The 26,126-nt window shown below is 54.5% G+C and overlaps 13 protein-coding genes across 13 annotated transcripts; 4 read left to right on the top strand and 9 right to left on the bottom strand.

Moving 5' to 3' along the window:
* Positions 1–30: 30 nt before the first annotated feature.
* CLAFUR5_01655 (uncharacterized protein) lies at positions 31–1,637 on the bottom strand (the record flags this gene model as incomplete). Its single annotated transcript, XM_047900803.1, has 3 exons — positions 31–641; positions 693–808; positions 862–1,637. The coding sequence occupies 3 exons, from the start codon at positions 1,635–1,637 to the stop codon at positions 31–33; spliced, it is 1,503 nt and encodes a 500-aa protein (XP_047757101.1).
* A 432-nt stretch (positions 1,638–2,069) lies between these two features.
* Positions 2,070–4,168, bottom strand: CLAFUR5_01654 (Phosphatase PP2A regulatory subunit A; the record flags this gene model as incomplete). Its single annotated transcript, XM_047900802.1, has 5 exons — positions 2,070–2,420; positions 2,475–3,665; positions 3,715–3,866; positions 3,925–4,030; positions 4,106–4,168. The coding sequence occupies 5 exons, from the start codon at positions 4,166–4,168 to the stop codon at positions 2,070–2,072; spliced, it is 1,863 nt and encodes a 620-aa protein (XP_047757100.1).
* Positions 4,169–4,955: 787 nt separating this feature from the next.
* On the top strand, positions 4,956–6,834 carry CLAFUR5_01653 (Phenylalanine--tRNA ligase beta subunit; the record flags this gene model as incomplete). Its single annotated transcript, XM_047900801.1, has 2 exons — positions 4,956–6,615; positions 6,671–6,834. 2 exons carry the CDS (start codon positions 4,956–4,958, stop codon positions 6,832–6,834), a joined length of 1,824 nt encoding a protein of 607 aa, XP_047757107.1.
* Positions 6,835–7,080: 246 nt separating this feature from the next.
* CLAFUR5_01652 (Polyprenol reductase 2) lies at positions 7,081–8,136 on the bottom strand (the record flags this gene model as incomplete). The annotated part of the gene is made up of 3 exons (XM_047900800.1): positions 7,081–7,511; positions 7,563–8,028; positions 8,086–8,136. 3 exons carry the CDS (start codon positions 8,134–8,136, stop codon positions 7,081–7,083), a joined length of 948 nt encoding a protein of 315 aa, XP_047757106.1.
* A 428-nt stretch (positions 8,137–8,564) lies between these two features.
* Positions 8,565–10,901, top strand: CLAFUR5_01651 (Set1 complex component spp1; the record flags this gene model as incomplete). The annotated part of the gene is made up of 1 exon (XM_047900799.1): positions 8,565–10,901. One exon carries the CDS (start codon positions 8,565–8,567, stop codon positions 10,899–10,901), a length of 2,337 nt encoding a protein of 778 aa, XP_047757105.1.
* Positions 10,902–11,304: 403 nt separating this feature from the next.
* CLAFUR5_01650 (N-carbamoyl-L-amino-acid hydrolase) lies at positions 11,305–13,157 on the bottom strand (the record flags this gene model as incomplete). The annotated part of the gene is made up of 3 exons (XM_047900798.1): positions 11,305–12,428; positions 12,483–12,646; positions 12,895–13,157. The coding sequence occupies 3 exons, from the start codon at positions 13,155–13,157 to the stop codon at positions 11,305–11,307; spliced, it is 1,551 nt and encodes a 516-aa protein (XP_047757104.1).
* Positions 13,158–13,799: 642 nt separating this feature from the next.
* On the bottom strand, positions 13,800–14,424 carry CLAFUR5_01649 (40S ribosomal protein S10-B; the record flags this gene model as incomplete). Its single annotated transcript, XM_047900797.1, has 3 exons — positions 13,800–14,192; positions 14,245–14,365; positions 14,423–14,424. Coding segments are annotated over 3 exons (516 nt in total).
* Positions 14,425–14,665: 241 nt separating this feature from the next.
* CLAFUR5_01648 (Telomere maintenance protein SDE2) lies at positions 14,666–15,556 on the top strand (the record flags this gene model as incomplete). The annotated part of the gene is made up of 1 exon (XM_047900796.1): positions 14,666–15,556. One exon carries the CDS (start codon positions 14,666–14,668, stop codon positions 15,554–15,556), a length of 891 nt encoding a protein of 296 aa, XP_047755883.1.
* An 85-nt stretch (positions 15,557–15,641) lies between these two features.
* CLAFUR5_01647 (uncharacterized protein) lies at positions 15,642–16,178 on the bottom strand (the record flags this gene model as incomplete). Its single annotated transcript, XM_047900795.1, has 2 exons — positions 15,642–15,714; positions 15,757–16,178. 2 exons carry the CDS (start codon positions 16,176–16,178, stop codon positions 15,642–15,644), a joined length of 495 nt encoding a protein of 164 aa, XP_047755876.1.
* Positions 16,179–16,444: 266 nt separating this feature from the next.
* On the bottom strand, positions 16,445–17,927 carry CLAFUR5_01646 (Exoglucanase; the record flags this gene model as incomplete). The annotated part of the gene is made up of 2 exons (XM_047900794.1): positions 16,445–17,655; positions 17,720–17,927. 2 exons carry the CDS (start codon positions 17,925–17,927, stop codon positions 16,445–16,447), a joined length of 1,419 nt encoding a protein of 472 aa, XP_047755877.1.
* Positions 17,928–18,697: 770 nt separating this feature from the next.
* On the bottom strand, positions 18,698–20,668 carry CLAFUR5_01645 (ATP-dependent RNA helicase SUB2; the record flags this gene model as incomplete). Its single annotated transcript, XM_047900793.1, has 5 exons — positions 18,698–19,052; positions 19,105–19,465; positions 19,516–19,822; positions 19,858–20,249; positions 20,410–20,668. 5 exons carry the CDS (start codon positions 20,666–20,668, stop codon positions 18,698–18,700), a joined length of 1,674 nt encoding a protein of 557 aa, XP_047755878.1.
* A 625-nt stretch (positions 20,669–21,293) lies between these two features.
* On the top strand, positions 21,294–21,833 carry CLAFUR5_01644 (uncharacterized protein; the record flags this gene model as incomplete). The annotated part of the gene is made up of 1 exon (XM_047900792.1): positions 21,294–21,833. The coding sequence occupies one exon, from the start codon at positions 21,294–21,296 to the stop codon at positions 21,831–21,833; it is 540 nt and encodes a 179-aa protein (XP_047755879.1).
* Positions 21,834–22,348: 515 nt separating this feature from the next.
* Positions 22,349–23,374, bottom strand: CLAFUR5_01643 (uncharacterized protein; the record flags this gene model as incomplete). The annotated part of the gene is made up of 3 exons (XM_047900791.1): positions 22,349–22,628; positions 22,683–22,792; positions 22,844–23,374. The coding sequence occupies 3 exons, from the start codon at positions 23,372–23,374 to the stop codon at positions 22,349–22,351; spliced, it is 921 nt and encodes a 306-aa protein (XP_047757293.1).
* Between the last annotated feature and the right edge of the window lie 2,752 nt (positions 23,375–26,126).

The raw sequence follows: 26,126 nt of genomic DNA, 5'->3' as shown, positions 1-26,126 counted from the left end.
TGAGGTGACACGTTTGGTATCTCTCAAAAGCTAAACTCTCTTCGATCTTGAACCCATGAAGCCTCTTAGCGACGCCAGAGCTCCCACTTTGTTCTGCCCTGCTGCTTGTCCTTCGATAGGAGCCACGTTATCAGGTGGTGCAGGTAGTGGCTTACTCATGACCCAGTCCGGTATGTCGGCCGCTGGCAAAGTCCCGTAAAGGTTCTGATCTACCATGTCCATGCTGTCGAAGCGCTGATGGCCCACTGCTGGGTCACGAAGATCATTGACCTTCATAAACTGATCCAACATGCTCAATCTGTCGAACCTCTCGAGCGCTTCGTCCAGACTTTGAGGAGCTTCGTCTTCGCTTGGACGGTGCATCACGTTCTCGTAGTCATGGCGTTGAAGCTCTGCGCCGTGAAAGGCATTGCGCTTGATCGGCGATCCACGACTGCAGCTTGATGTGCTGGCCGTGAGCTGCATACGTGGCGGGAAGGAAAGGCGGTAGCTGCTCAACTCATCTCGAGCTATTGCTGGCGCCGGCGACGACAGCTGTGGAGAGCTCACGGGTGACAGCGATCTTGGGCTTTGTGGTGGTGAAGAAGCGTAGAAGCTTGCTTTGTAGGCGCCCAGATCGATACCCATGTCGGTGAGTTGAGCTGTCTATTGTCAGTGCGGGTACGCTGCGCGATTGACGAGGGAATACTGACCGATGCTACGCAAGTGGTATCTGAACGTTGCATATGGCTCGTCGATAGGATCGATTAGCGCGTAGGTGTACATGCGCTTTGGATCACTTCTCCTGACACGGCCGGCATCGAGCACGCTAACAGGACGTCAGTATTTAGACTCACCGAGCCTGTTCCCGCTGATACTCACTCGAAACCGCCACCTTTACTTGCTTTGTCTTCATACTTCGGCAGCGTCAAAGGCTCGCGCTTCCTCGCCTTGCTCCGGTACACCCTGATGTCGAATTGCCCACCATGTACGTCTCGGCAACCCCTGTGCTTCCTTGGGAAGAAGAATGCTTTTCTCTCCACGGTGTCATTACCCTCAAAGTCTGTGCCGCCATTGAAGATGCCAAATGATACCTTGCCGCGCCAGCCATCCTTTCCACCCACACCCCAGCTCGAGACGCACCTGCCACCGATGAACACCTTGAAGTAATAGTACTTCACCTCGTCGTGCTGTTCGTCTTCGAAGAGTCTTTCATCGCGATGTTGCGCCATCAGGCAGTCGTAATGTATCCAGAACTGCGCTCCATAGTAGATCGGCACGAAGGATTCGACTGACGGCTCCTGTGATAGTGTCTCTGTTACGATCGATGGCCCCGAGCACAAGGAGCGGAGGGTTGAAGAGCGAGATAGTAAGCTTGTTCTAGAAGCATTACGGTCCGCTGGCGACGCGACAGTCGACGTTCCAGATGTGATACTGGCATTGGATGAAGCGCACGGTGTATGCGGTGCGCGCAGTATCCCAGGGCGAGTAGTAGAGCCATGCGACGAGCTCAGACTAGCGGCAGTCTGAATGTAGCCGGAGGGTCGCGTGTCCGATACTGAAGGCGATGTAGTCTGTGGCGGCGGCGCGTATTCTGGTATCGGGAGGGCATCGTATTGTGTCTGCAACAAGACCGTGATACCGCCATAGCTGGGCATGGTGGCATTGAAGACGTGGTGCAGGCGCCGTCGTTGTGCAAACGATGTGAAGTGGAAGTTGCAATCCGAGATGTTGAGTCCTATCAGCAGGCGCGTTTTGCATGTGACGGAGGCAGGTGGGGTATCAAGGTCCTTCTTGTGCAATCAATAATTGCCTTCGCAGCAATTTGTCTCCCGGACATCACTTACTGGTGATTCCTGAGCGCGTGTCTCAATGCAGCAGTGTCATTTGCTAGGTATCTTTTTTGAGCCCAAGTGCATGTTGCGTCCACAAGCCAGGGCCACAATGCTCATTATCATCGCTAAGAACAATTCCTCTCTGATCTCCTAGCGCTGATTCCTCGTCACACATACCGTGCTCAATGCGGTGCTCCCCATACCTCGTCCCCTCTATTGAATGCCCGACGTAACAGATTCCATGGATTTGACTCCCTAAGTCTCCATGGCGTTTTCTGTGTCAGTCCAGGCCTTGTTGGCCGTAGTTGCGAAGTACCTCACATCCACATCGTCGTCCTGCATCAGCTTCTCGAGTGGGGGAATGACCTCTTCTCTGATGAGTTGTGCGCCGCGCTCGCTGCCAGGGAAATTTGTCGAGCCCTTCTTCTCCAGCTCGACGATTGTGGTGTTCTGATCGTCTGGCAGCCGTTTCAGGATGTCGATGAGGACAGCGTACGACTTTGCCACGTTGAAGCGGATGTTGGGAATGGGATCTGCGACGAGTTGGTTCAGAATTGGCAACACAGATTGCGCCAGGACTGGCAAAGAAAGTGCAGGCGCGAGAATCTATATGATAGTCAGCAAAGGGCAACTTCATGAATCTTCACAGTATTGACTTACGGACACTGCGAAGCATGTCGTCATGCGGTAGAGGTAATTGGGGTGCTCAGCCATTGCAGCAACCTTTGGCACTATCGCCTCGCTGGCCCACTCTACGCCGAAGACCTCGGTGAGCTTCTTGAGGTTCTGTGTGCTTGCCTCGCGGATGCTGAAGACAGTATCGCCGAGCCAGGACATGCAGAGACTGCTGAGCTTCTCATCGAAGAACTTCACGCCAAGCTGCGACGCGAGCAGTGGTACATACTGGATGATGGCCAGTCGGACGCGCCACTGCTTGTCTTCCGCGAGCTGCACGATGGCAGGAAGAAGGGACTGCGACAGGAGCTCAATGCCAATAACATTGTTCACCTGCTCGAGCTTCGAGATGATGTTCAGTCTAACGTCAGGGAAGTCGTCCTTGAGCATTTGCAGCAGCATTGGGAGGAGATGTTCGGTGGTCTCCTGCTTCCCGAGGATGGGCGCCAGGCCGCTGATCTGGTTGCCGAAGGCTGCGCGTACATGCTGAGAAGAGTCGGATACGAGATCTTCGATGGCTGGCATGATGTCGCGGAGAAGTGCCTGTCGGTCCACAAGCTGACAGAAGCCCGGTATTTGACCAGCAATTGCGCTCCTGACTTCGGCCTCGGTGTCTTTCAGAAGCTTGACGAAAGCTGGTACCAGATCTCTTGCAATGACCTCCTCGTCGACTGCCTTCGCAATCTTCTCGAATCGGTCGGCCACCATATATCTGACTCTCCAGCTTTTGTCCTCGAACAGACTTCGCAATGCTGTCAGAAGCACGGCGTGGCTGGTCTGCTGCTCCTTCGGTACTGCCTCTGCAATGGCAATCAACACCTCAACAGTCAATAGTCGCACGCTGTCTTGATCATCCTGTGCCAAATGCTGGAACAACGGAATCATGTCCTCGATGACGACCGCTGCCGGCATGCTCTTGACAAACTTGGCAAGGTTGTTAGCCGCCTGTCTGCGGACCATGGGTGTGTCATCGTGCACGAGCTGCGCGAATTGTTGTCTCAGGCCTTCCTGCGACTGTGCTGTGGCATGGGTGTATGGCGTGTTGTAAAGACCAGTGGCGGAGATCTTGGATGTGAACCAGTCGGCTTTCGAGAGGCGGATGGTGAGGGGGATGAAGTACTGCTCAACCTGCTGTTGGGAGAGCTGGTCGCAAATCTTGTTCAATGATTCAACGGCCTGACTGTGTTAGCTAGTCCTTTGCGAATCGTGTGCCAGTGTCGGTTACCTTATCGCGCACGAGTGGCTCCTCTATTGTTGCGAGATTCTCCAAGGGGGAAAGGAGCACGTGCCCATGCTCTGGGCCTCCAACGTACTCGACGAAGTTGCCAAGCTCGTCTCCCAGGGCGGTCAGCACCTCGTCTTCATCCTCAACAGACTCTACAATGCCGTTAGCATTTTAGGTATACGTGCAATTATTTGGACAGATGCGCCGTACCATCAAGGAAGGGTATCAATTCGTCTCTCGTTCGCTCCGGGCCGAGCGCTAGCGCGATGGTGGACAGTCTGCGGATGGCATTCAATCGTAGCAGTACATCGTCGTGCTTGCACGAGTGTTAGCATGGATACCGTCGTCCCAAGCGAGGAGTGCCAGGGTATTGGCAGCAGCAACGTCATACCTTGAGCTCATCTATGAGGACCGCAATGGGATACAGCTCGTCGTTCTGGCCTTGCTCTTCCATGTTGGAGGATTACTCGGCGGTATGTGGTAGGTAAGGAACGGATGGCCTGGCTGCAGGCCTTTGTATGCAAATCGTCTGTGGTGGTCGCAAGGTCGCCGTGTGCCAGATGTCGGGGGCAGCCGCTCGAGTGTCGTGAGTCGTGGGTGGTGGGTGGACGCGCGCTGCTCGGATCAGTACGCTACGCTATATGCGACATCGCAGACTCGAATGTGGTCGCGGAGGATGTTTGCAGGACCTGACATGGACCTTGGGTGCAGACAAGGTTCGCGGCCGTGTGCCTGCTGCAGGAACCACCACGACCAAGTCACGCTGCCAATACTGCTGCTCCGCCCGCGAGTGCTCGCATGTGAGGGGTCGCACCTACCTGAGTGAGATTGTTCGTGTTGTGGAAGGTGTTGTGGGTGGTGTCTCTGCTGGCGTGGGAGTGTTCGTACAATGTCGCTTGGGCGATGGTCTGCGATGATGTTGTGCCCTGCCCGTGGAGAATCTGTGTTGCGTGGGGCGAGCTTTGGGCAGCCACACCTTCAGCCACACCTCCAAAGAAGTTCAGCCTCCAGCTGGCTCTGGATGACTGTAACAAGACCACTGAACACTTCCCTCCCAAACCACCGCGGAGCAAATCTTCAGCAGTCACGACCCATAGCCGTGCATTTCAAGCAAGCGCGACCCACGACGCATCACGAACAGCGTACGACCAACCACGACGAGGAGGCAGACATAAAGTCTTTGGGTGGAGAGAAGCAGGCAGTGAACGGCGTGCCAGGCACGGCGCATTCGTCAAGACAAGATGCCTACAATCGCAGTAGACAAGGCTCATCTCTACGAGGCATTGGGTAGAGAGTACACAACGGAAGAGTTCGACCAACTATGCTTCGACTTCGGCATTGAGCTCGACGAGGACACCACCGACCAGAAGCGACCAGTGGTGGATGGCGTGCAGGAGAGGCCACAGCTCAAGATCGAGATCCCCGCGAACAGATATGACATGCTCTGCTTCGAGGGCATTGCCATGAATCTCAAGGTCTACCTTGGTCAACAACAGATGCCCAAATACGCCCTCGTGCCCCCCGCCAATGGCGAGATTCTCACCGTCAATGTCGACCCAGCGACAGAGAAGGTCCGACCATACTTCTCATGTGCTATCCTCAGGAACATCAAGTTCACCAAGGAGCGGTACGAGTCTTTCATCGCCCTGCAGGACAAGCTTCACTCCAACCTTGCTCGCAATCGAACATTAGTCGCCATTGGTACCCATGACTTGGACACTCTCGAGGGACCATTCTCCTACGAGGCACTTGCTCCCGACCAGATCAACTTTGCACCTCTCAACCAGACCAAGTCGATGAGGGCAGATGAGATGATGGAGTTCTTCGAGAAGGACAAGCATCTTTCCAAATTCCTGCCCATCATTCGAAGCAAGGATCCTGAACAGCGCAAGAACGACTTATATCCAATCATCTACGACAAGAACCGCACAATACTCTCCATGCCACCCATAATCAACAGCAACCACTCGAAGATCACCCTCGACACGAAGAATGTCTTCATTGACATCACGGCGACTGACAAGACGAAAGTCGAGATTGTCAACCACATTCTGGTGGCCATGTTCTCCACGTATTGTGAGAAGCCATTCACCATCGAGCCTGTCAACATTGTATCGGAACACAACAAGCAGACACGGCAAACTCCTAACCTGAAGCCAGTTCCGTTCAAGGCTTCTACCAACTTCATCAACTCAGTATGCGGGCTCGATTTGTCGCGGGAAGAATGGTCGGAGAAGCTCGCGAAGATGTGCCATTATGTCAAGCCTTCAGAGTCGGATCCTGATAAGCTCGACGTCGATGTGCCAGTCACTCGTGCTGATGTGCTACACGAAGCTGATATCATGGAGGACGCTGCGGTCGCATATGGCTTCAACAAGCTGCCTCGTAACTTTCCCAACCAGAACAGTTCAGTCGCAGCTGGACTACCCATCAACAAGCTCGCCGACATCGTGCGGCTCGAAGCAGCAATGGCGGGCTGGAGCGAAGTCATGCCACTAATTCTTTGCAGTAAAGACGAGAACTACGACTGGCTAAACCATCCATTTGCTAAGGAGGGCGGCAATGCCGTACAGCTGGAGAATCCAAAGACTGCAGAGTATCAAATTGTTCGAACATCACTCGTGCCAGGTCTCCTGAAGACCATCCGAGAGAACAGGAAACATGCCGTGCCGATGAAGATCTTTGAAGTAGCTGACGTGTGCTTCAAGGACGACAAGCTCGAGCGGAGAAGCAGGAATGAGAGGCATTTCGCTGCGGCATGGTATGGCAAGACGAGCGGCTTTGAGCAAGTACATGGCCTATTAGATCGTGTCATGCTTATGTTGAGGTCGACTTTCATCACACGAGAAGACGGTATGAAGAACGACAAGCTGCAGGGATACTTCATTGAGGAAGTTGATGGTAAGTTTAACGGCACTCGCTGTACACTCCCTCCGCCGGCTAACATCTGTTTCAGACCCAACCTACCTCGCAGGCCACTCTGCAGCCATCTACCTCCAACTCGCAGGCAAGCCCACACGTATCGGCACGTTCGGCATCCTTCATCCGAAAGTACTCAAGCGTTTCGAACTACCATTCCCGACATCAGCTCTGGAGTTGAACCTTGAAGTCTTTCTCTAGGATATGAAGACGCTAAAGATTCGCACCATTCCGACCCTGGTCATCCAGGCGGAGTTGCCCTCGCCTACTCGCAGCCTTGGAAAGGGCGAGAGCATGGCGCGCATAGAGCTACGTCCGGACGTGATCGGATAAGACGCCGTCGTGTATTGAGCTTCGAGGCCCTTGTACAGCAGGGAGATAACCATGTTGAGATGGTGTAGATGCACAATGACGACCACTGAACTCGTGAACTCCTATAGCCAGGGTTCAGAAGACGAAGGGTATCATTCTTGCCTTCCCCTTCACAGCTACAACGCCGAACTTCCGCTCATACCATTGCTTCGTACCATACGCCGTCACTCCTAAATTGACGGCAACGAAGGCCAGTGCACTGACCAAAGTCCAGTTCAGCCAATCTCCCTGTGGCGCAGCCGTGATGGCCAGGGCGAGATAAATCAGGCATTCGGCGAAGTAGTGCGGTGTGAGGGATATGTTCCAGGCCGGGTGTTCAGGTACTCGATACCCTGTCTTGTCATTGATGGAGTCCATCTTCTTGTCCTTCAACGCTGCGAGGTATGCATGACAATCGTGCTGGAGACCAGATGCTAGAATGAACAGTATTAGTCCGATGAAGGTGCGTATCGACGGAGGATCTATGGCGAAATCCTTTGCCGTTGGGATGTGGATGAGCATGTTCACTGTACAACAATCAGCGAATCTCCCGGCCTCGAGACCGTCTTCATACTCACAACTCCCCTCGATCCAAACCGCTACACTGATCGCTACATAGAAGAACATGCCCAACGCCCAATGTCCAACCCACATCTCAGATGACGAAGGCTTCGCTACGACCATGCACTCGTACAGCCTCCTACTGCCCTGCGCGAGCATCATCGTCCAGACTACCATCACCTGTCGAAAGCTCATCGACCGTGATCCATTAGGCACAAGTTGTGCGATAGCTCGAAAGGCTGGTCCCTTGACAAGCAGTTCTGCTGCCCAATACAGAGAGAGGATTGCGGAAATGGCGTAGAAGGATGCGAACCAGCTGTGGGGGACGCGGAGGGTTGCTATGGTGTCTAGCATTCTAACAGCGATGCTGTCTTCGTTCTTCGTTGTGGGCTTATCTCTTCCATGCTTCGCGCTCTTCGCATTACGGGGCCCATAATCAAGAAACCTTGAGCGAGTGGCAGGAACAGCGAAGACCACCAAGACCTACCGTGCATCAGCCTCGATAGACTGTTCTACACCTGCTTCTCCGTGCGTGCTCACCGACGCTGCAGCGCCCAAGTAGGCGGCGCGGCAGAGCTGTATGGCGTCCATGGTGGTGTTCTGCCAGGCCGGATAGCTCTTTCGTGTCGATGCACCCCTCCCAAGCTCCCTTGCTCTTCGCTGTCGGTGGTCTCGTGGACGTGGACGGCATGTATGCTCTCCCCTCTCCCCTCTCTCACACGCTGACTGCAGGCAATAGCGCTGTGCGGCAACGAGGTAGGTTGTAGGCTGATGAGAGTCGCGGCGTTGCCATTATTGCGTCAAGTAAGCGGCCGATCATAGATGTCCCCCACAAAGTGGGGCCCCTTTGATCAGCAACCACCACTGTTATGTTGCGAACGGCTGCTTCGCAATCCACTTACTTTCATTTCTCCCTCACAACATCTCCTGCTACCATATGCTTTGCGCCTCTTTCATATCATCATTCTCACGTAACGCGCCCCATCTACCGCCAGCAATGCAACAATAGCAACGGCACCATGGACTTCCCCAATCTTCTTAACCCATCGCCCGAGACCGAAACACGGCCAACAACAGACACTTGCCCCCCGACTCAACAGGCGCCCTCGAGCGAAGACACGCGTACGATATCGCCGGTATCCTCGCGATCGAATCCCCCGAACTACACCTACTCGACTGCGACTCAACAGGAGGCAGCGCAAGCTCTAGCAAGCCTGTCGCAGAGCCCGCAGCCTCCGCCTGCACAATGGAATGGCTATACCGCACCTGATGCCAATGCCTTGGAACGGCAGAGATCGTGGGAGAGGCAGAAAAGTGGCTTTGGCGACCCAATCCAGTTGCCCCCCCCTCCGATGGGCGGCGATGCGCGTAAGATGAGCTCGCCCACCCTCGACCAGTACCATGTCGCGTCGCGGTCGCCAGAGCACCGACGACAATCCATGGTGTCGCCACCTCAGGCGAACTTCACTTTGCCGCCGTTGCAGGGTTTCGCGCTGCCATCAGCCGAGCCGGCGAGACGGCAGTCGCAGGTCTCGAGCCACGAACATGAAGTGAATGAGCAGCAGAGAACGTCATCGAGCTCCTCACACGGCCATAACTCGAACGCGCCTTCCGCTGCTCTTCCAAGTGAGCCTCATGTGGAAACCTCGACCCAGACACCGATCACCGCACAAGTCGCAAATGCCATTTCACCACAACAACCGAACCCTCAAATCACAACCATACCCGAAGAAGTCGCTTCGTCACCAGCAGTCATCAAGCAAGAGAACACCAGCACACCTCAGCCCTCGTCCCCGATCAACGCTCGTCGACCGTCCGACGTGGACCAGAAAGCACTCAAGGCGGTAACTTCACTCAAAAGCGAGCACAGCATGTCCAAGCAATCGCCCCTACGCGAGTCGTCCGTGCCGATCCCCTCGACTGAAGACCCATCCCTCGAGCAGGCCGCCACTGCGTCAAAGAAGCGCCCAGCACCCGCCAAGACGAAGAAAGGTACCGCCAGTATGGTCAAAAAGGACAAGGCCGCGCCGCCGGCGAAGAAGAGGAAGGTAGAGACAAAGAAGTCAGGAACACCTTCGACAGCAAAAGGGACCAGCGCGAAAGGCACACCGCTCAATTCCTCGCCAGCACCGTCCAACCGCTCGTACTCGGCCGACCCGGATGAGGAGACGTATGAGAATGAGGACGAGGATATGGAGGGACGCTCAGACGATGGCGACGAGTATTGCATCTGCCGTAAGCCCGACAATGGCACATTCATGATAGGGTGCGACGGTCCTTGTGAGGACTGGTTCCACGGCAAATGCGTGAACATTGCGGAGCGTGACAAGAACCTAATCGACAAGTACATCTGCCCAAACTGCACCGAAGCCAGTAAGCACGGGTTGACGACGTGGAAGCGGATGTGCAGACGTGGTGGCTGTCGCAACGCGGCGAGGCTCGGCAAGTCGAAGAGTGGGAGTGGCAGCAAGTACTGCTCGGATGACTGTGGCGTGCAATACTTCAGGGAGATGGTTTCGCGGAGTCGTGGAAGCGAGGAGACGGCTAAGAACCGTGCTTCGCGAAGAAAGGGAAGCATCGCAGGATCCGACTACCGTCCTGGTGACGATGACCTGGGCGCAAGAGGCGGTGCTCTAGCTGCAGGAGAAGTCAAGGCACTTTTAGACTCGTCGAAGACAGCAGATGAATTCAGGAAGCTTGGCGATGGAGTACTCAGCCCTCCTGCAACCCCAGACGGCAAGGACCACAAGGGCAGCCAGTATACCGCACAAGAGGCACAGGCAATGCGACGCATCGAGGCCGAGAAGGAGGAAGCACGACAACGACATGGTCTACTCAAGGACCGCATGAAGTTCGTCACCCTTGCCAAACAGGCAGGAAGCCGCACCGCTACCGAGAAAGAGCTGAAGTCGAAGGACTACTGCGGATACGACCCACGTCTCGAGTGGACGAACGAGCAATTCCAAAACTGGCGGAGCAGCACGGCAGCACAACAAGCTTTCGAGCTGGATACCCTGCAAGTCGAGAAGAGCAGCGAGGAAGAGAATGGTGTGGACGAAGATGACGCGGACCTCACCATCTGTGACCGCAAGAAGTGCGCGAGACACCATGAGTGGAGTAAGCTTGCGGTGGACAGTCTAAGGTCTGAGATGAATGATAATGGTGATGCTATGCGGAAGCTGGAGCAGGAGGAGTCGGACATCAAGGAACGCGCTGCGCTTCGCGTGAAGGCGGGCAAGATCAATGGTGAGGGCACCGTGGAAGTGCATGGTCTCGGCATAGCTGCTGAGACACCGCCTGATGCGATGGAAATCGAGGCGCAGACCAATGGGCCGGTGGAGATGGGCGAGCGTTGATGCTGCGGCAGCATAAAGACGCCACGGCAGCACGAAGGGTAGCATAGCTGCATTGCCTCTATTGAAGCTTGCTCACGGAGAGAGCAGCTACGACGACACTATACCATACCATAGCTTTTTAGCGATACCACGACTTGCATTGATATGTGAATACTGTACTTTCGGCCTGCTCCAGCAGTCTTATGATTTTCAGATCATTCACCTTCTTGGTGTTTCGTGTTTGTGCTTGCAGCTTGCGGCGGTTGTGGCTGCGTGAGGCTCTTTCAAGTTGGGTAGACAAAGGTGGATGTAAAGCCATTTATCGTGTGTACGTAGATCAATCGACATGTGACATCCGGTTGCACAACACAATTCAGCTATCCACCCTGCACCCGGTGTGCCCCTTTTCAATTTCGTCCTGTCCTCATCCTCCTCTCTGATGCCTCATCTTATCAAACCTCAAGACCGCACCCATCAACACATTGGCTCCATCTCCGCACTGCTCTGGTGTGCTGAATTCCCGCGGATTATGACTTACTCCCTCTCGACAAGGCACAAAAATCATACTGGTCGGACAATGCTTACTCGCATAAACACTATCATGTCCAGCTCCACTCGTCATCAACTTTCCCCAGCTGCCAATATTCTTGCCCTCTACATGGCCAGCGCCCAGCTCATGCTCGCCTCGAGCGTTGACACCGCACAATGCTGCGCCGGCACCTTTCACACAAGAAATGCAATCGGTAGAAAAGTGCGTAGCGGGACTGGTAAAGTCTGTGCGCCATTCGACTGTGCAGTGGCGTGAGCTGGACGCGGTGCCGAAGTCGTCTTTGCCGGCGGCGATGGCGGAGAATGCTTCGCGGCATTCAGCTTCGACTGTCTCAACAGTACTGTCATGAGGGGAGCGGATGTCGAGGCTAAACTGCACGAAGCCAGGGACGGTATTTGTACTGCCCGGTTCAAGATTCAAGATGCCGGTGCTGGCAAGAGCATGGTGCTTGTGTGCGATCTTGTGGCTGGCGACGATCATTTTCGAGGCTGTTAAGAGAGAGTCTGCGCGGTGTTGGAAGCTTGTGGCGCCGGTGTGGCTGTCGAGGCCGTGAACGGTCAGCGTGAACCATTTGTAAGATTGAACGCCTTCGACTACGCCAATGCGACGGTTCTCCGCTTCAAGGATGGGACCTTGTTCGATGTGCAGTTCAAAGTGTGCGGCCATAGGAGTATTCTTGTGTGACGCAGGAGTCTTGCCCAGGTAGCCAATGCGTTCGAGCTCGGACTTCATGGTTGCTGTGTCGTTGGCTGGAATGACTGACTTCAGGTTGTGCGCGTCTTCTATAGGAATCGACCCTGCCCATACGCCTGAAGATACCATTGATTTTGGGAAGCGAGCGCCTTCTTCGTTCGTCCAATTTACCACGCCGACGGGGTAGGCAGTCTCCACCCAGTTGTCGTTGAGGGTCTTGAGCATTTCTACACCAGCACAGACACCGAGAATACCATCATATCTGCCTCCAGTCGGCTGTGTGTCCAGGTGCGAGCCAGCGTAGACTGTGAAATCCCGTCAGTAGCTGTACATGACTGCTTTGATAGACCATGACTTACCAGGATAACCCCTCTCCAACCCAGGCCTGACAGCGAACTGGTTTCCCATTGCGTCGACCGTGACTTTGCATCCCAAAGCCTTCGTTGTCTCTGCAAACCAATCTCGTGCCTTCTTGTCCGCATCGGAAAGACTCAGGCGAGACATGCCAATTTCTGTATCGCCACTGCAAATGACATTATCATTAGCCTCTCCATCTGCAGAACGATCATGGTGGTTATGAAGTAGTGCAGGTTATGTACGATTCAGTTGGCTGTTCTTAGTATTGTTTTTTGATGTTTCATCATCAGAATAAGATAGATTGGTGTGTAAGTTGTGTCATCATTGTACATTTGCGAGGTCGAGCCTCGAGCACATTCTCGAGGGACGACCTGCTTTCGACGGAGGAATTGTAACAAGGCGGAGCAGACTTACTCTCCCCATCGTTCTCCCTTTCCCCATTCTGATGTCGAGTGGATGTCGTTCATCAGTCGGCCTTGGTCGATCTTCAAAGAGGCCAAATCGCGTTCAGCCATCTCTGAGACCGCGAGCTGCGGCCGTGCAGAGGCGGCAAATGCTCGTCGAGCCTGCCATCTTGAACATGATGTCCGGATCGGGCGCGTTGTTGATGTCGCGAGACGTGTTGTGGATGTCGCGAGACGTGTTGTTGATGTTAGTGTACGGAGTGAAGTCGACATTTCGGAAGAGACTGGAGGTCGCGTGGGCCTTTGCACGGAGCACAGATCTTGGCGCTGGTCCCGAGGAGGTGCCTTCGTCGACGATGAACACCGGCGAATAACGATGATATAAACGCTTTACACCTGATAGACTATCCTGCTGACAGTGAGCGATGATACACACGCCGTGTACCGTCAGAGATGTACGTGGAAGGCGCTCTTGGCCGAAGAGTGTCGAGGCCGAGGCGGCAATGCTTGATCTCCACACCGATCGGCCAACATATCTGGAGACGAACATCACGAACGATCACCAAGGACATCACGCGATAGAGTCACTCGAAATGAGACTGTGAAATGAGAATCGCAAACACTTTCATCATGGATACACACCCGGCACGTCGCATGGGTTATCTGGCTTATTCCCTTCGGAGCCATGCCGCCATCGATGGTCTAAAAAGGTAGCACTCTTCTTTTCATACCATTCCGCTGTCGTCGAAGCTACCGCATGCCACCTTACAAACAGCGTTGTGTCCATATCTTGCCTCGCCCTTTCTTTTACCAGCCGCCAGTGGTCTCCTCGGTTGGAGCTGCAGTGTTGTCCTCCCAATTACCAGCTGGAGCGGATGTGTCGGCGACATTGTCGGCCCACTCAGAATCCGCTACCTAAGAGGAAGCTGGTGGAGCGCCACGGCCACGACCGAATCCGCCACGGAACTCTGGGTTGAAACCACCTGGGGCACCACCCTCCTTGTTCTCGCGGTCACCGAGACCACCCTCGCGACGGCGGTATCCACCCTCACGATCGCCGCGGTCACCACGTGGGCCACCACGGCCACCGCCACGGCGCTCACGGTCGTCACCGCCCATCATGCCGCGTGGAGGAGCGTGCGAGCGCTGCTGCTTGACGTGGGTTTGTGGAACGATCTCAGCTGGGAGGTGAAGCCACTCGCGGAGGTAGTCGAGACCCTCTGGGGTGAGGGTGTAGTAGTACCATTGCCAGGAGAACTGAGTCTTGAGGTAGCCGCGGGAAGTGAGGGATTGGCAGGCCTTGACGACCTAATGCGTGTGTCAGAGATGTGGTCAAGGATTGTCAGAGTACTGCACATACGTAGAGGTTCTTGGTGTCAATCTCGCCGTGCTTTGGCTGGTTGTAGTCCTTCTTTGCGACGAGCACACCCTCGCGGAAGAGGTACTCGTGGATCTTCTTGCGGTCGGCCTTTGGGATCAGCCTGCGATCGCGTTAGCACTGTGATTGTATGGCATGCGCATTGAGTGTGTATGCTCACATCTTTGCGGTGTTGACGGGTGGTTGAAGATGTGATTCTGTTGCTGCAACGGAGCGTACAGAAGAGACCCTTCGTGAGGCTCGAATTATGGATTGGCAGTGTGAGAACTTTCGCTTAGCAGCCACTAGTGTCGGCAGCGGCCGTGAATGCCTGAGGAGACAACATGCTGCGACGGACTTCACTTTGCGCTTCCTGCCTCGACTAAGTGACACACATCGGCACCGTTGCACCACTTCACCAACCATGGCGAGCTCACAGGACCACACAATCAACATCCTCCTCGCGACCTTCGCTGGACTTGGACTCCCCCGAACCCTATCGCTGCCCACAAAGTCTTCGACCACCGTCAGCGATGTCTACACCACAATCCTGTCACGGCTCCCACCCGTCCAGGACGACCTTATCCTCACCACCGTCTCAAACAAGCAACTCCTTCCTCACAATGAAGATCCAGTCTCCACCCTGCTCTCTTCCAGCCATGACACCATCCTGTCCCTCCGCCTCTCCCGCAAATTATGCGGCGGCAAAGGCGGTTTCGGCTCCCAACTTCGCGCCGCCGGAGGCCGCATGAGCAGTCGCAAGAACCGCAACTCTAACGTCAACCCCAATGGCAGCAATCGCAACTTGGACGGTCGAAGGCTCCGAACTGTCGATGAGGCGAAGAAGCTGGCAGAGTATCTTGCTATTAAGCCAGATATGGAGAAGAAGGAGAAGGAAGAGAGGAAGAGGAGGTGGGAGGCTGTTGTCGAGGCGGCGGAGAAAAGGGAAACCGAGATGAAGGATAAGAATGGAGCACGGGGAAGGTTGGATGCGGAGTGGGTTGAGGGGAAGGAGGGGGCGGAGGAGAAGGTTAGGGAGGCGGTGATGAGGGCGATGAGGGAGCAGATTGAGGTGGATGGGAAGGAGGAGAGAACGGGGAGTGAGACGGACGAGGAGGATGTTGGGGAAGAGAGCTCCGTATCAGGTTCAGGGTCTGGTGAAAACCTTCAAGTCGATGGTGCTGCGGGGAGGAGTTTCTTCGGATGGGATGAAGAAGAGGACGACAGTTCTGAGGACGACGAAGAGGAAGATGCTGTCCCGGAGCAGCAAGAGCCGCCGAAGTACGAGGGCAAAGGCAAGGCTCGAGCCAGTTAGAACAGTATGTCAACTCGCGCATGATGCATCTCCAACATCTCAACCTACTCTGCACCCCCCGATGTCTGAATCACCCTCCCACGGCTCAACCCATCTTCGTCTCCTCGGCATTGTTCTTCACCTGCACACTCGCCCCACCATACATCTCCTCCCACTCCCTGTACTCCCGCTCCCACTGTTCGTACCTCTCCTGGTCTTACCTCTCCTGGTCCTCCTTCCCCTTCCTCTGTTTCTTGTACTTCTTCCCCTTGCCACCCATCTCCTCCGCCTTCAACACCTTCTCCCTCTCGCTCAACATCTTCAGCTCCCGCTGTATCACGACGCGGCGCGCCTTGACTTCGGCGACGCTACCGTACTGCCATGGGCCGTATTTGGGGTCCAGCGGTGTGGTGGACGGTGTGGGCCAGGCTGGTGGCAGCGGGGAGGGCGAGCGCTTCCGCTTGATGGTGGGCGCGTCAGGCTGTGGGTGGTTCGCTTGTGGTGGAGGGCTGGGGTGGTGGAGAGGGCTTTCGCGGGTTGAAGGGTCGGGAGCTGTGGTTGGGCTGGCGGCGCGGTAGGTCAAGTTCGGATCGCCGGTGAGGTCCTCGAAGAAGAGGTCATTGGCTTTGATGGTATTGGTCATGGTGGCGATAGTCTGTGCTGTGGTGATATGGTGTGTTAGTGTGTGCTGTTGTGTATGAGTGCAGAGCAATGTAGGCAATGGCAGCGGCAACAGTATGTTGATGTTTTGTTGTATGAAAAAGCCTGACCTTGAGCTGGAGCTGTTTTGGTACTCCAGGCATGCAGAGACGTTAAGCTAGTGCAGCTTATACAGGCCATGGGCTTCATTCGCGCAAGATATGGCTACGAAACGATCTGACAATAAGCTACATCCCACGAAACCACCTTCTAAACAGGAGCAGCAAACGTCGAGTTCAAGGCCCCAAACTTAATCGCCGAGAACTTGACCGTAGCATCCGGATGCGCTCCCTCGACGGTTGCTGGCACGCCGCTTTCAGCATCGCAAGTACCTCTCTTGGCACCAAGGTTCGTGCCCTCCACGGGGTAGGTGGAATCCAACCACAGCATATTGGCAGCATAGTCGTCCCAGACAGACATTACAAGTACCATTCCCCTGCCAAAGCTCTTGCCCATCGCGGCCAATCCACCTCTGGCGTCGAACGAGTTCTTATCTCCAAATGCCGTCTTCTGTTGCGAGCAGAGACCCTCGGTGATGCTGTTCGAAGCGTCTACGCCAGCGATATCAGACGCCGAGTTCTGGATCACGACTCCGTCTTGGACATATATTCTCCTGATCTCCACCAGCGTTCCATTGTCAGTGTTATCATCCGTAATGAACTGCGTCACAACTGTAAAAGGGCTCGCAGTGTCGATGATAGATTCTGGACCATAGAAGGTCTCATTGCCCATCCGGTACGAATTGAAGTCGCAGCCGTCCTTGTCGCAAATTCCATCGTATCGAGAGTCGCTGGCGCCGCAGGTGGTATTAGATTCACAAACTTGCAAGCCCGTGCCGTTGCAAGGGTGAGGTGTGAAGGCGGATGAGATCGAGTTGGCTTCCCAGATGTCCATTTCGGCGCAGCAGGCGCCTTTCGAGCCCGTGCCGGAATTTGGGTCACCCGAAGAAGGAGTCCAGTTCTCGATGTTGGCCTGAAGGAAGTCAGTAAGATGGAAGGGCATAGGGCGGAAGGATTGGAGATCGTACCTCGCCGTTGATGAACTTGATGTCCTGTGGACACTGGCTGTCACAGTAACCAGTACCATATCTGGCTCCGGCCTTGTGTTCTCCTGACTCGAAAGACCACCATCTGCAGGCATCTCAACAAAATACAACGCCCCATTCAGCCCACACGGCAAGCCGGAGACATCGAAATCAAAAGTAAACTCCTTATTTCTGAGGTCGAATATCTGGTATTTCTCACCAGAATCATCCATAAGGTAGTTTCTGCTGCCGACATTGGCGCCAGTGACGAATGTCAAGGAGAGAGAGTCGTCGGACGTGCTAATACCGTAGGTCGACTCGTAGTTGGCGCCATCGAGGGCGCAACTTGTGGCACAAACTGAGGGAGAGGTGCAGATTGAGGTGTCCCATTCGTTGCCTGGTGGATAAAGGTGTCAGTCCTGCATCCTCGTTCGCGAGCTGCGCATATCAATGCATCTTACCAGTATAGCAGTTCGTCGATCCATCGACAGAGTGCGTCCAGCGCCAGTTAGCATCGAGCGTGATCGCAGTGCTGAGTTTCGTGCAGCCAGAAGCTGTACACTCTGAGACGGGCAAAGATAGATGGGTCTCTGCGGTGTTTGTGCCGGCTCGCTGAGCACTGATACCTGCAGCGAACAGCGAAGCGGCGAAAGCGATGGTGGAAGACATGTCGTTTCAAGGAGTGTCAAGAAGAAGTGTGGAAAATTGTGATCGAAGACTGAGATCCTGCTCAGTTCGAATTGAATGATCGCAGCCTGTTGACCAGCCAGAGAACAGAGCAGGTCCTCTTTGCGAGCCTTATACCACAGCGAAGACGGAAGAACTCCCCCCTCATCTCCGCAAGTAAGACGATCAGACACGGCAACCACGCCAGTGCTACCCAGTGTTGTTGGAATATAGCTCGCTAGACCGTGTCGCTTCAACTCCCGGGCGTCAAGGAATCGCCTATAGTGTAATCTGTGGCAGCCATCGATCCGGTAGACGGCACGGTGCAGTAAAAGATGCGGTCAAGATCCGTACCCCATATTGCTTTGGCGTCTTGTTCCTAGTTTCAAGCCTCGCCACCAGGTGCTTCGCTTGAATGGATTCATCTATTTGATGCGGTCAAGTCAGGTGCCGTGTCTCAGGTTTGGCTTAATCCAATGCTGGCGTCTTGGCAAGGCCGAGCGAATCCTCGCATAGGTCGCTTGGGGACATGGAGCTTTTTCACATGATGTCGCATGGTGTTCGGTATAGCAGCCTTTTGGTAGTGTGCAACGAGCGGCGGGAAAGAGGCCTGTGAAAAGATCGTGCAAGCTTCATCGCTTTTCTAAAAGTACATTGCACACCCAGCAGAACCTTTCTCGTTTAATTCGTCCCAGGATGAAGCAGTATCTTCAGTGTTACCGCTTCCTTTCGCGCCTTTGCAACCAGTGTCAGCTTCAGGAAAATGAAGCAGTCTACTGGTCGCCTCCCTTGACATCGACCTTGCCATCCTCTGGGTACTCGTCGATGGCCTTTCCGAACCTGCTCTCGATCTCGGCGATGACTTTCTTGTCGCGGTCATTGGTAACGAAGCTGATAGCGACACCCTTGGTACCGAAACGTCCAGCACGACCAACACGGTGGAGGTATGTGTCGGCCGACGAGGCCAACGCTTCTTTTGCCTCTGGGTCGGCGCCCTTTTCGACAGACTCGGGCATGTCGTAGTTGATGGCCAAGTTGATGCGCTCGATGTCAATACCACGACCGAAGACGTCCGTGCTGACACAGATACGCTTGTCGTAGTTCTTGAAGGCTTGATAGCGCTTGATACTGTAGTGACAATCAGCAACGGTGCAAGGACTATGAGCGCCAGATGACTTACCGCTCTTCTTGGCTGACACCAGAGTGCACAGCAATGGACGGGAAGTTGCATTCTCGCAGAAGTCGGTCCAGCTCACCACATCGCAGCGTGTTCTTGACGAAGATGATCACCTGGTTATACTGAAGCGTGTCGAGCAGGTCGTTGAGCTTTCGGTTCTTCTCGCCTTCGTCACACTTGATGTAGTACTGCTGAAGACCGTGCAGAGTCAACTTCTCTTCGTCGTCCACATAGATCTCCAGAGGATTCTGCATGAACTTCTTGCAGATTGGGCGTGTGGCTTGAGATAGAGTGGCAGAAAACATCATGACTTGTTTCTGAGTAGGAGTTGCGCGGAAGATTTCCTGCACGTCGCGGCGCATGTCTATGGTGGTGTCAGTCGTGATAGTCATTGGCAGTGTGATAAAGTCTTACCAATCTGGTCGAGCATCTTGTCACACTCATCGAGGACGAAGCGGGACACGCTGCCGAGTCGGAGAGCCTTCTCGCGGACGAGGCCATTGAGACGACCGGGGGTTGCAACAATGATGTGCGGGTGAGTCTCCTTATCCTTCAGCATCGCCTTGTCCTTGTTGATGTCTGTGCCTCCATAGAAGACAGCGGTCTTCACCTCTGGCATGTACTTGCTGAATCGTGCGTATTCATTCTTGATTTGGAAGGCCAACTCACGGGTGTGGCACATGACCAACACGCTGGCCTCACCGGCGACCGGCTCGATCTGCTGGAGCGTGGACAGCACGAAGACTGCCGTCTTACCAAGACCGGACTTTGCCTGACAGAGCACGTCGGTTCCGAGAATGGCCTGAGGAATGCAGACTTGTTGGACTGGAGGGAGATGTTAGATTCTGTTCGTCCATTGTGTATGCGCGAAAACAGCTGTGTCCGAAGCGTCCATCCATCGTCCTTGCCCACCGTTTTCAATGCTTTAAAAGTGCTTGGAAGCAATGGCGCATTCCGCCTCTTTTGCACAAGGCTCTCCTTAACGTGCCTTTCTCCCACAAAGCGGCCTTCCTGCATAGACTTTACGTCATATGCTCCCGCCAGCACTGCACAGCAGAGTATGTAACCACAGACGTAGTACATATCTTCGTGCCTCCGCTTAGCAGGGCTCAAACAAGCACGGGTGCTTCCAGGTAGTGCCTCGCCAGCTGCAGAACTGATCGCACATGCCCATTGTGATGGTCTCGCCTATACTTGCTTCCTTCTGCTTACTTGCGCGCTTCTGATGGACAAGATGGATGGACGCTCCTCGATGGGTCGGTGGAATCGTTGGCTGGCTCAAAGCAGGATGTTATGGAGATGACTAACCCTCTGATGGATGCTCGAAACCACAGTCCGTGATGGCCTTGAGGAGTTCCGGCTTCAGGAGGAAGTCACGGAAACTGGCGGAGTTGATACCAACGTAGCTGCCCTTGGCCTGCGCGGCGCCAGATCCAGACACGGTCAGGTCGCCCTTTTTGGCCTCGCCATTAGCGGCAGCTCCAGGTGCGCCAGTCGCGGTCGCGCCGTCGGTGGGCTGAAGCTCCTCGTCGGAGTAGTCGATGAGGTCTTCTTCGCCGGCAGACATGGTGATCGAGGCGTGTGTGGTTATTAGCAAGTGCCTCGAGGAATGTTACGCTGTCGGATCCGCTGGCGGATGGTGAGGGGCGGCGGTGCGCGCAAAAAATCGGTGGAGTTGTGAGAAGTCGAGTATTGAGATGCGCCGAGCGGAGGAAAAGCTGCGGCGATGGTGGTGATGATGTGGTGGTGGTGGTGGTGGTGGTGGTGGTGGTGGTGAGGGAGGGTGAGGTGTGGGAGTCGGCGTGGACACGAAAGCCAGCCGCACAAACAAGCAGGAACGCGCGACAGCGAAAATTCAGCTAGCCGCGTTTGGACACAAAGTCTTGGCGGACTCGCCCCGGTCGCCCCTTCGAGTTTCCAGCCAGACGTCTTCCTTCACATGCACCTCTTCCACACTACTCCCAGCCAGGCAGTTCTTCGATCAGCCACACATGTGACCGGCTCCGAACTGCATCCACTCACTGTTGCATCACAGTTTAGTAATAGCAGTTCATCTACGGTCCAGACTTCCCCTTCCACCTCTGCTCTCTTCACGCCTGCAGCCTGCATGCACGCGTCCGACACTGGAGCGCTGCGCATTCCGGATACGGCCAGAGGTACGATAGCGCCGACGCGGTGTGTTCCCAACCAGCATGGCGAAGGCGAAGCCCACCAAGGGTACTAAAGGCTCGCCTAATAAGCACCTTTCTGCCAGAATCAACTTCCTACAGCAGGCTGCTCTTCATTTGGCTGAGTCACACTCCGGGAAGGGTGTTCAAGAAAGCCCAAGACATTCAGGGGATTTGCAAATGCACGATGATTCAAAGACGACCATGAACCACAATGACCATCCGCCAAATGGCCTCGCCGCTCACTTGGCTCTCCAGCTCCGCCAGGTTGCACTGAAGTCACAGATCCGCCTACAACATTCTACGAAGTACTTCAGCTGCAAGGTGTGCCACGCCGTTCTGGTCGACGGTTACACGTGCAAGAATTACACGGAGAACTTGTCTCGTGGTGGTATGAAGCCCCATGCCGCTCTTGCTGTACACGAATGCAAAACATGTGGAACGAAAAAGAGGTTTCCGTTGAACTCAGCGCGGCAGTCTAGGAAGTCCAAGCGAACCGTAGTCGCTTTGCCAACGGAGATGTTACAGCAAGTCGAGGATTCACCTAATATACCGCCCGCTTGAAGATGCCCTTCATTCATGGACGTATAGCCATCGCCAGCTCGCCCTTGCTCATATCTGTTCGCAAAGGGAGATCCCTTCAAACAGACGAAATTGGTTGCTGATGTGGAACAATATCCGCTGGGTCCGCATCAGGGCGATATCACCCACCACAGTAACAAACTTGCACTGGCCTGGTCAACTTCTGTCGTTCAGGAGTCGCCATGATTGCTCAACGGGAGTATCAATCTTTAAGGACCATCTTGACTGGCAGCACATGTCTGTCACGATGACGGGTGGTGTTGAGGCAAAACCACCCACACGCTGTCGGGCAGCGAGTGCAGCAGTTGCAAGGAACAAGGCCATCTTGCAGTGAACAAGTCTTACAAACGAGGCTGACGAGTGAAAGTGCAGGGGCAATCGGGTCTGTACAGGAGTTGATGTCTTGCTATCAGTATCAAAAGGAGGGACTATATAGCCCGACCATGCGCCAAGCCGCTGTAAATCCACCAAAGCAGTGCCTGGGGCCCATGTGGCACCTAACAGTGGTCACGTTGCCGTGTGCTCGATGGTCGGGCTTTGAACATTTGCTCGCGCCCGCTTTGCTCAGCAGAGACACGTGCTTGTTGCCGGTAGCCTAGCCGAACACCTTCAACGCTACCGCCGCTGGCACCGGACTCGGCACGCCAGGACTTTTCAAGACGTTGCTCGATACTTCGTAATGTGCCGCTCATGACGTCCAAATCCTTCGTCAAGCAAGCTAACGTCTTGTTGTAGTTCTCGGCTAGTTGCAGCATCCTATCCATGGTGTCATCCTTTCTATGGAAATCCTGTCAGCCATGTATTTACAGAGGCACCTGAACGAAGACCCACTTTGTTGGTGGTACATCGCGATAACAACACTTAGTACTCTGCTCTGAGCAAGGGTGACAAGGCTCGCCACCGTCACATTTCTGCTTGCGCTTACGACACTCCTCGCAGGCCTGATTCATGCCTTAGCTCTCGACACATTGACCTGCATTGGGGCGACTCACTGTCCTGGTTCGCCTGATCTTCTCTCTTCTTTCGCCATCATCCGTATCGGTCAGATCACGGCGAGCTGGTCGTCTCACCCTCACTATGGGGTATGTAGTGGCTGGCACACCACCAGGGATAGGGAATATCTGCGCTTCGTTGACCCGAGGAGCTGGTTGTTCAGACATATACTGGACCTGTGCGGTACTATCTGATTGCTCAATAGGGTACGCAGCATGGCCCGGTGGGTGAAAATATGTCATTTCCTGGCCTTCGGCGACAGGGACGAAAGTTGCATCCGCATTCGGGTATTGCCAATGAGGCTCTGCAAAGAACGTCTGTTGTTGAAACGGGTCCATCGTTGCCTTGATCAACAAGCGTACCAATAGACAGGTTTCGTCAAAACTCAAAAGCTGTCGTTGGTAAAGTTGGTGACGGAGCAGTAGGGCCCAGGAAGATCCAACAGACGAGGTAACGCCTATATCTGACTCTCGACACCCGAACGTTGCAGCCAGGACGAGTGACACGCTACGGAAGCCTCCGTGGTACATTCAAGGGCAAGCGCAGACGCACACTACCATCCTTTCTGTCGGATGTATCCAGTTGAATCAACTTCTACCCGACTAGCGTATCGACAATGCAGTGAAGGCAAGTCTCGGCACAGCCGCAAGCGACAGTGAACTCTATTCATCTAGTCGACATGCTCTACCCGGCGAGCTCGCACATTCGCGAAATGCACGCATTGAAACAGATCCCATGCCTTCCGACCACGAAACGACCATTTTGGTAGCTCTGCCACTGGCAGAGCATCTGCGGAAACGGACCGCGCTCCTGTGTCGACCATGTATGCATAAGATCGGCCGACTCTTTCGACATAGTCAGGCATAGAGACTCACAAGCAGCATGCTTGCGCCAGCACTTTACTGATGCCCGGGAGGAGCTGTTCTCACGGCCAAACCTCCGACGTGGATCAGGCGACAGCGATCAACAGCGGCACAATTTGGTTGGACTCAGATTACACCCATGCTCGCGTCTGTCTCCACAACATTGCATCAGATCCTTACTGCATGAATGTCAAGACAGCACGCCGATGCCAGATGGCGTGGTCTAGGCTCTCACGCGGTGTGGTGTTGAGGGAAGGTCACTCAGATGAATGGTCGATATTGCTGCTCGCTCTCTCAAGCGCCCGAAGCTGATGCATCTCATATCCACATGAACGACGTGGTTCATTGCCATGGACTGGACTTTCCGTACACTGATGCATTCTTTCGGCTAGCTGCTTCTGAGGCTTCCGGGGCAGCAGCTCCCCTAGTTTGCACGGCAAGGCCCGCCGCGTGGAGACAGAGGCGCACATTTGTCACACGAACTTAGCAGCAACCACACAGCCGTTGCAGAGACGAGAGAGGGAAGTCACCAACACACTCGACAATCGGCACGCACGGGTTGCCGTGCGAGCGGTGGACATGACTGCCTTGCACGAGCCTGGCGTGCTACTATCTACCAGACTGCTCTGGCAGCAGCCAGCTCATCTGACCACACGGGACATACATGTGTGCGCACACACTGCGTTCGGATCTGTTGTCAGGATGTAAACTCGGTGATAGCGCATCGCCCTGAATTCTTAGGACCTCAAGGATTGCGGATCTGCGCACTCTCAACATGACGATTGATCGAGTAACGATCACTAACCCGTCTGTGTTGGCATACTCTTATCACCAGCACAACCGACAGTCGCGATCATTGCAGGACCCACAACAGCGTGCAAATCCGAGTTCCAGGCTCATCAGGCTATTTTCATGCATAGCTGCTGCGCTGCACATGCTCGGACATTAGAATCTCCCTGGACAAGGATTCAAGGATCAATGTCATCCCCGCCGAAGAATGGCAAAACCTATGCGGCAGGTAGACTTTTCCTATGCGGCAGGTAATCTAACCGGACAAGGTAACTTTTGAGCGCCTTAGATGCCTGAAGCTAACATAGCCGCAAGAGCTCTTATTCTAGAGCTCAATTCGAATTGCTTCGAGGGACAGCGACTATTTCTGCCCCCCCCCCCAACCCCCGAAGGGGGGCTCAAAAAGCATAGGGTACGAGGTCTCGCAATTCAATTCGAAGTGCTCTCTGCAAGTATTCAATTTGGAGTCTAAACTATCGAGAAAGTCAAAGCTGAAGTTGATGGATTTGGGTGTGAAGCTTACCTGCCGCATAGGAACGTGTTACCTGCCGCATAGGTTTTGCCCCGAAGAATCTGCCCGATCGAAGAGAGTTCAACTTCGCCTACTTTACGATACGTCCTGGGGGTTGCATGTCTGGGCAGGCAAGGCAAGACCCAAACAACGCGCCGGAGTTATGACTGTCGTGATCAACAGACCGTCTGTGCGCACAATAACATGTGCGAAATCACCTCCAGCCCCGCAGAACCTGACAGCACTGTGCATACTGGTGACATGGAGGAGCAACACCACTAGCACAGACATGGAATACACGGCAAGTGCGGGCAAGTTTGCACGTCCTGCTCATGTGGCCGCGCGAGAGCAGTAGAAGATGCAGTGTGTGCGAGCCGGTCCTCGTCGCAAACCGACAATGTGCAGGTTCTCCGGTATCCTTGGTCCACAATGAGAGCGTTGTCGATACTACCATTCAAGGAGCGCACTTCGGGTCATAGACCATGAAGCTACAGCAGTCGCCATTTTGCCCTGACACGCTTGGTCAGATTGTGTCCCACGAGGCCACACTGGCGCAACCGGGCGCTTCTACAATTCGAGACAGAAATGATCAGCCACGCAAGCCATGAATCGCAATCGCTGTCGCAACAGTGCACAGCCAGTGACAGCTTGCAGAGCCCCATCGCAGATCCCTTCCAAAGCGTGAGCTATTCGGTCCTCATGCAGTTGACCAATGGCGCGCTCAACATGCGCATGAGCTAATGCCGAAGTGTAATCTCAGAACGCCACCCAACGGGATGCGCTCCTGCCCTTGCACATCCTGGTTGCCAGCCTTGGCGCAACGGCGGTGAGCTTCGCTTCCACTCTCGATAGAATCCTTCATGCGGCATTGACCCTGTATCCTGGTATGTGGACGGTGGTATAAACTTGGTGCTACAGTCTCTGTCCACCTCCGATCGTTACCCACCGGTCTGACTGGCTTTTGCAAGGTCGAGAAAGAAGCATAACCAGCATCGATAGTGCTTCCGGATGCTGTGAAACTGCGCTTAGCCGGGTATTAGAGTGCTTTTACGGTGTTTCTGTCGTCCTCTTGCCTACTTCTGGACGTTACAGGGTTGAAAGTGGGTAACGATCGGACGT

The sequence above is a fragment of the Fulvia fulva genome, chromosome 1 (genome assembly GCF_020509005.1).
Source record: "Fulvia fulva chromosome 1, complete sequence".
Taxonomy (NCBI): Eukaryota; Fungi; Ascomycota; class Dothideomycetes; order Mycosphaerellales; family Mycosphaerellaceae; genus Fulvia; species Fulvia fulva.
Note: the sequence above shows the minus strand (reverse complement) of the source record. Positions and strands in the feature narration are given on the sequence as shown.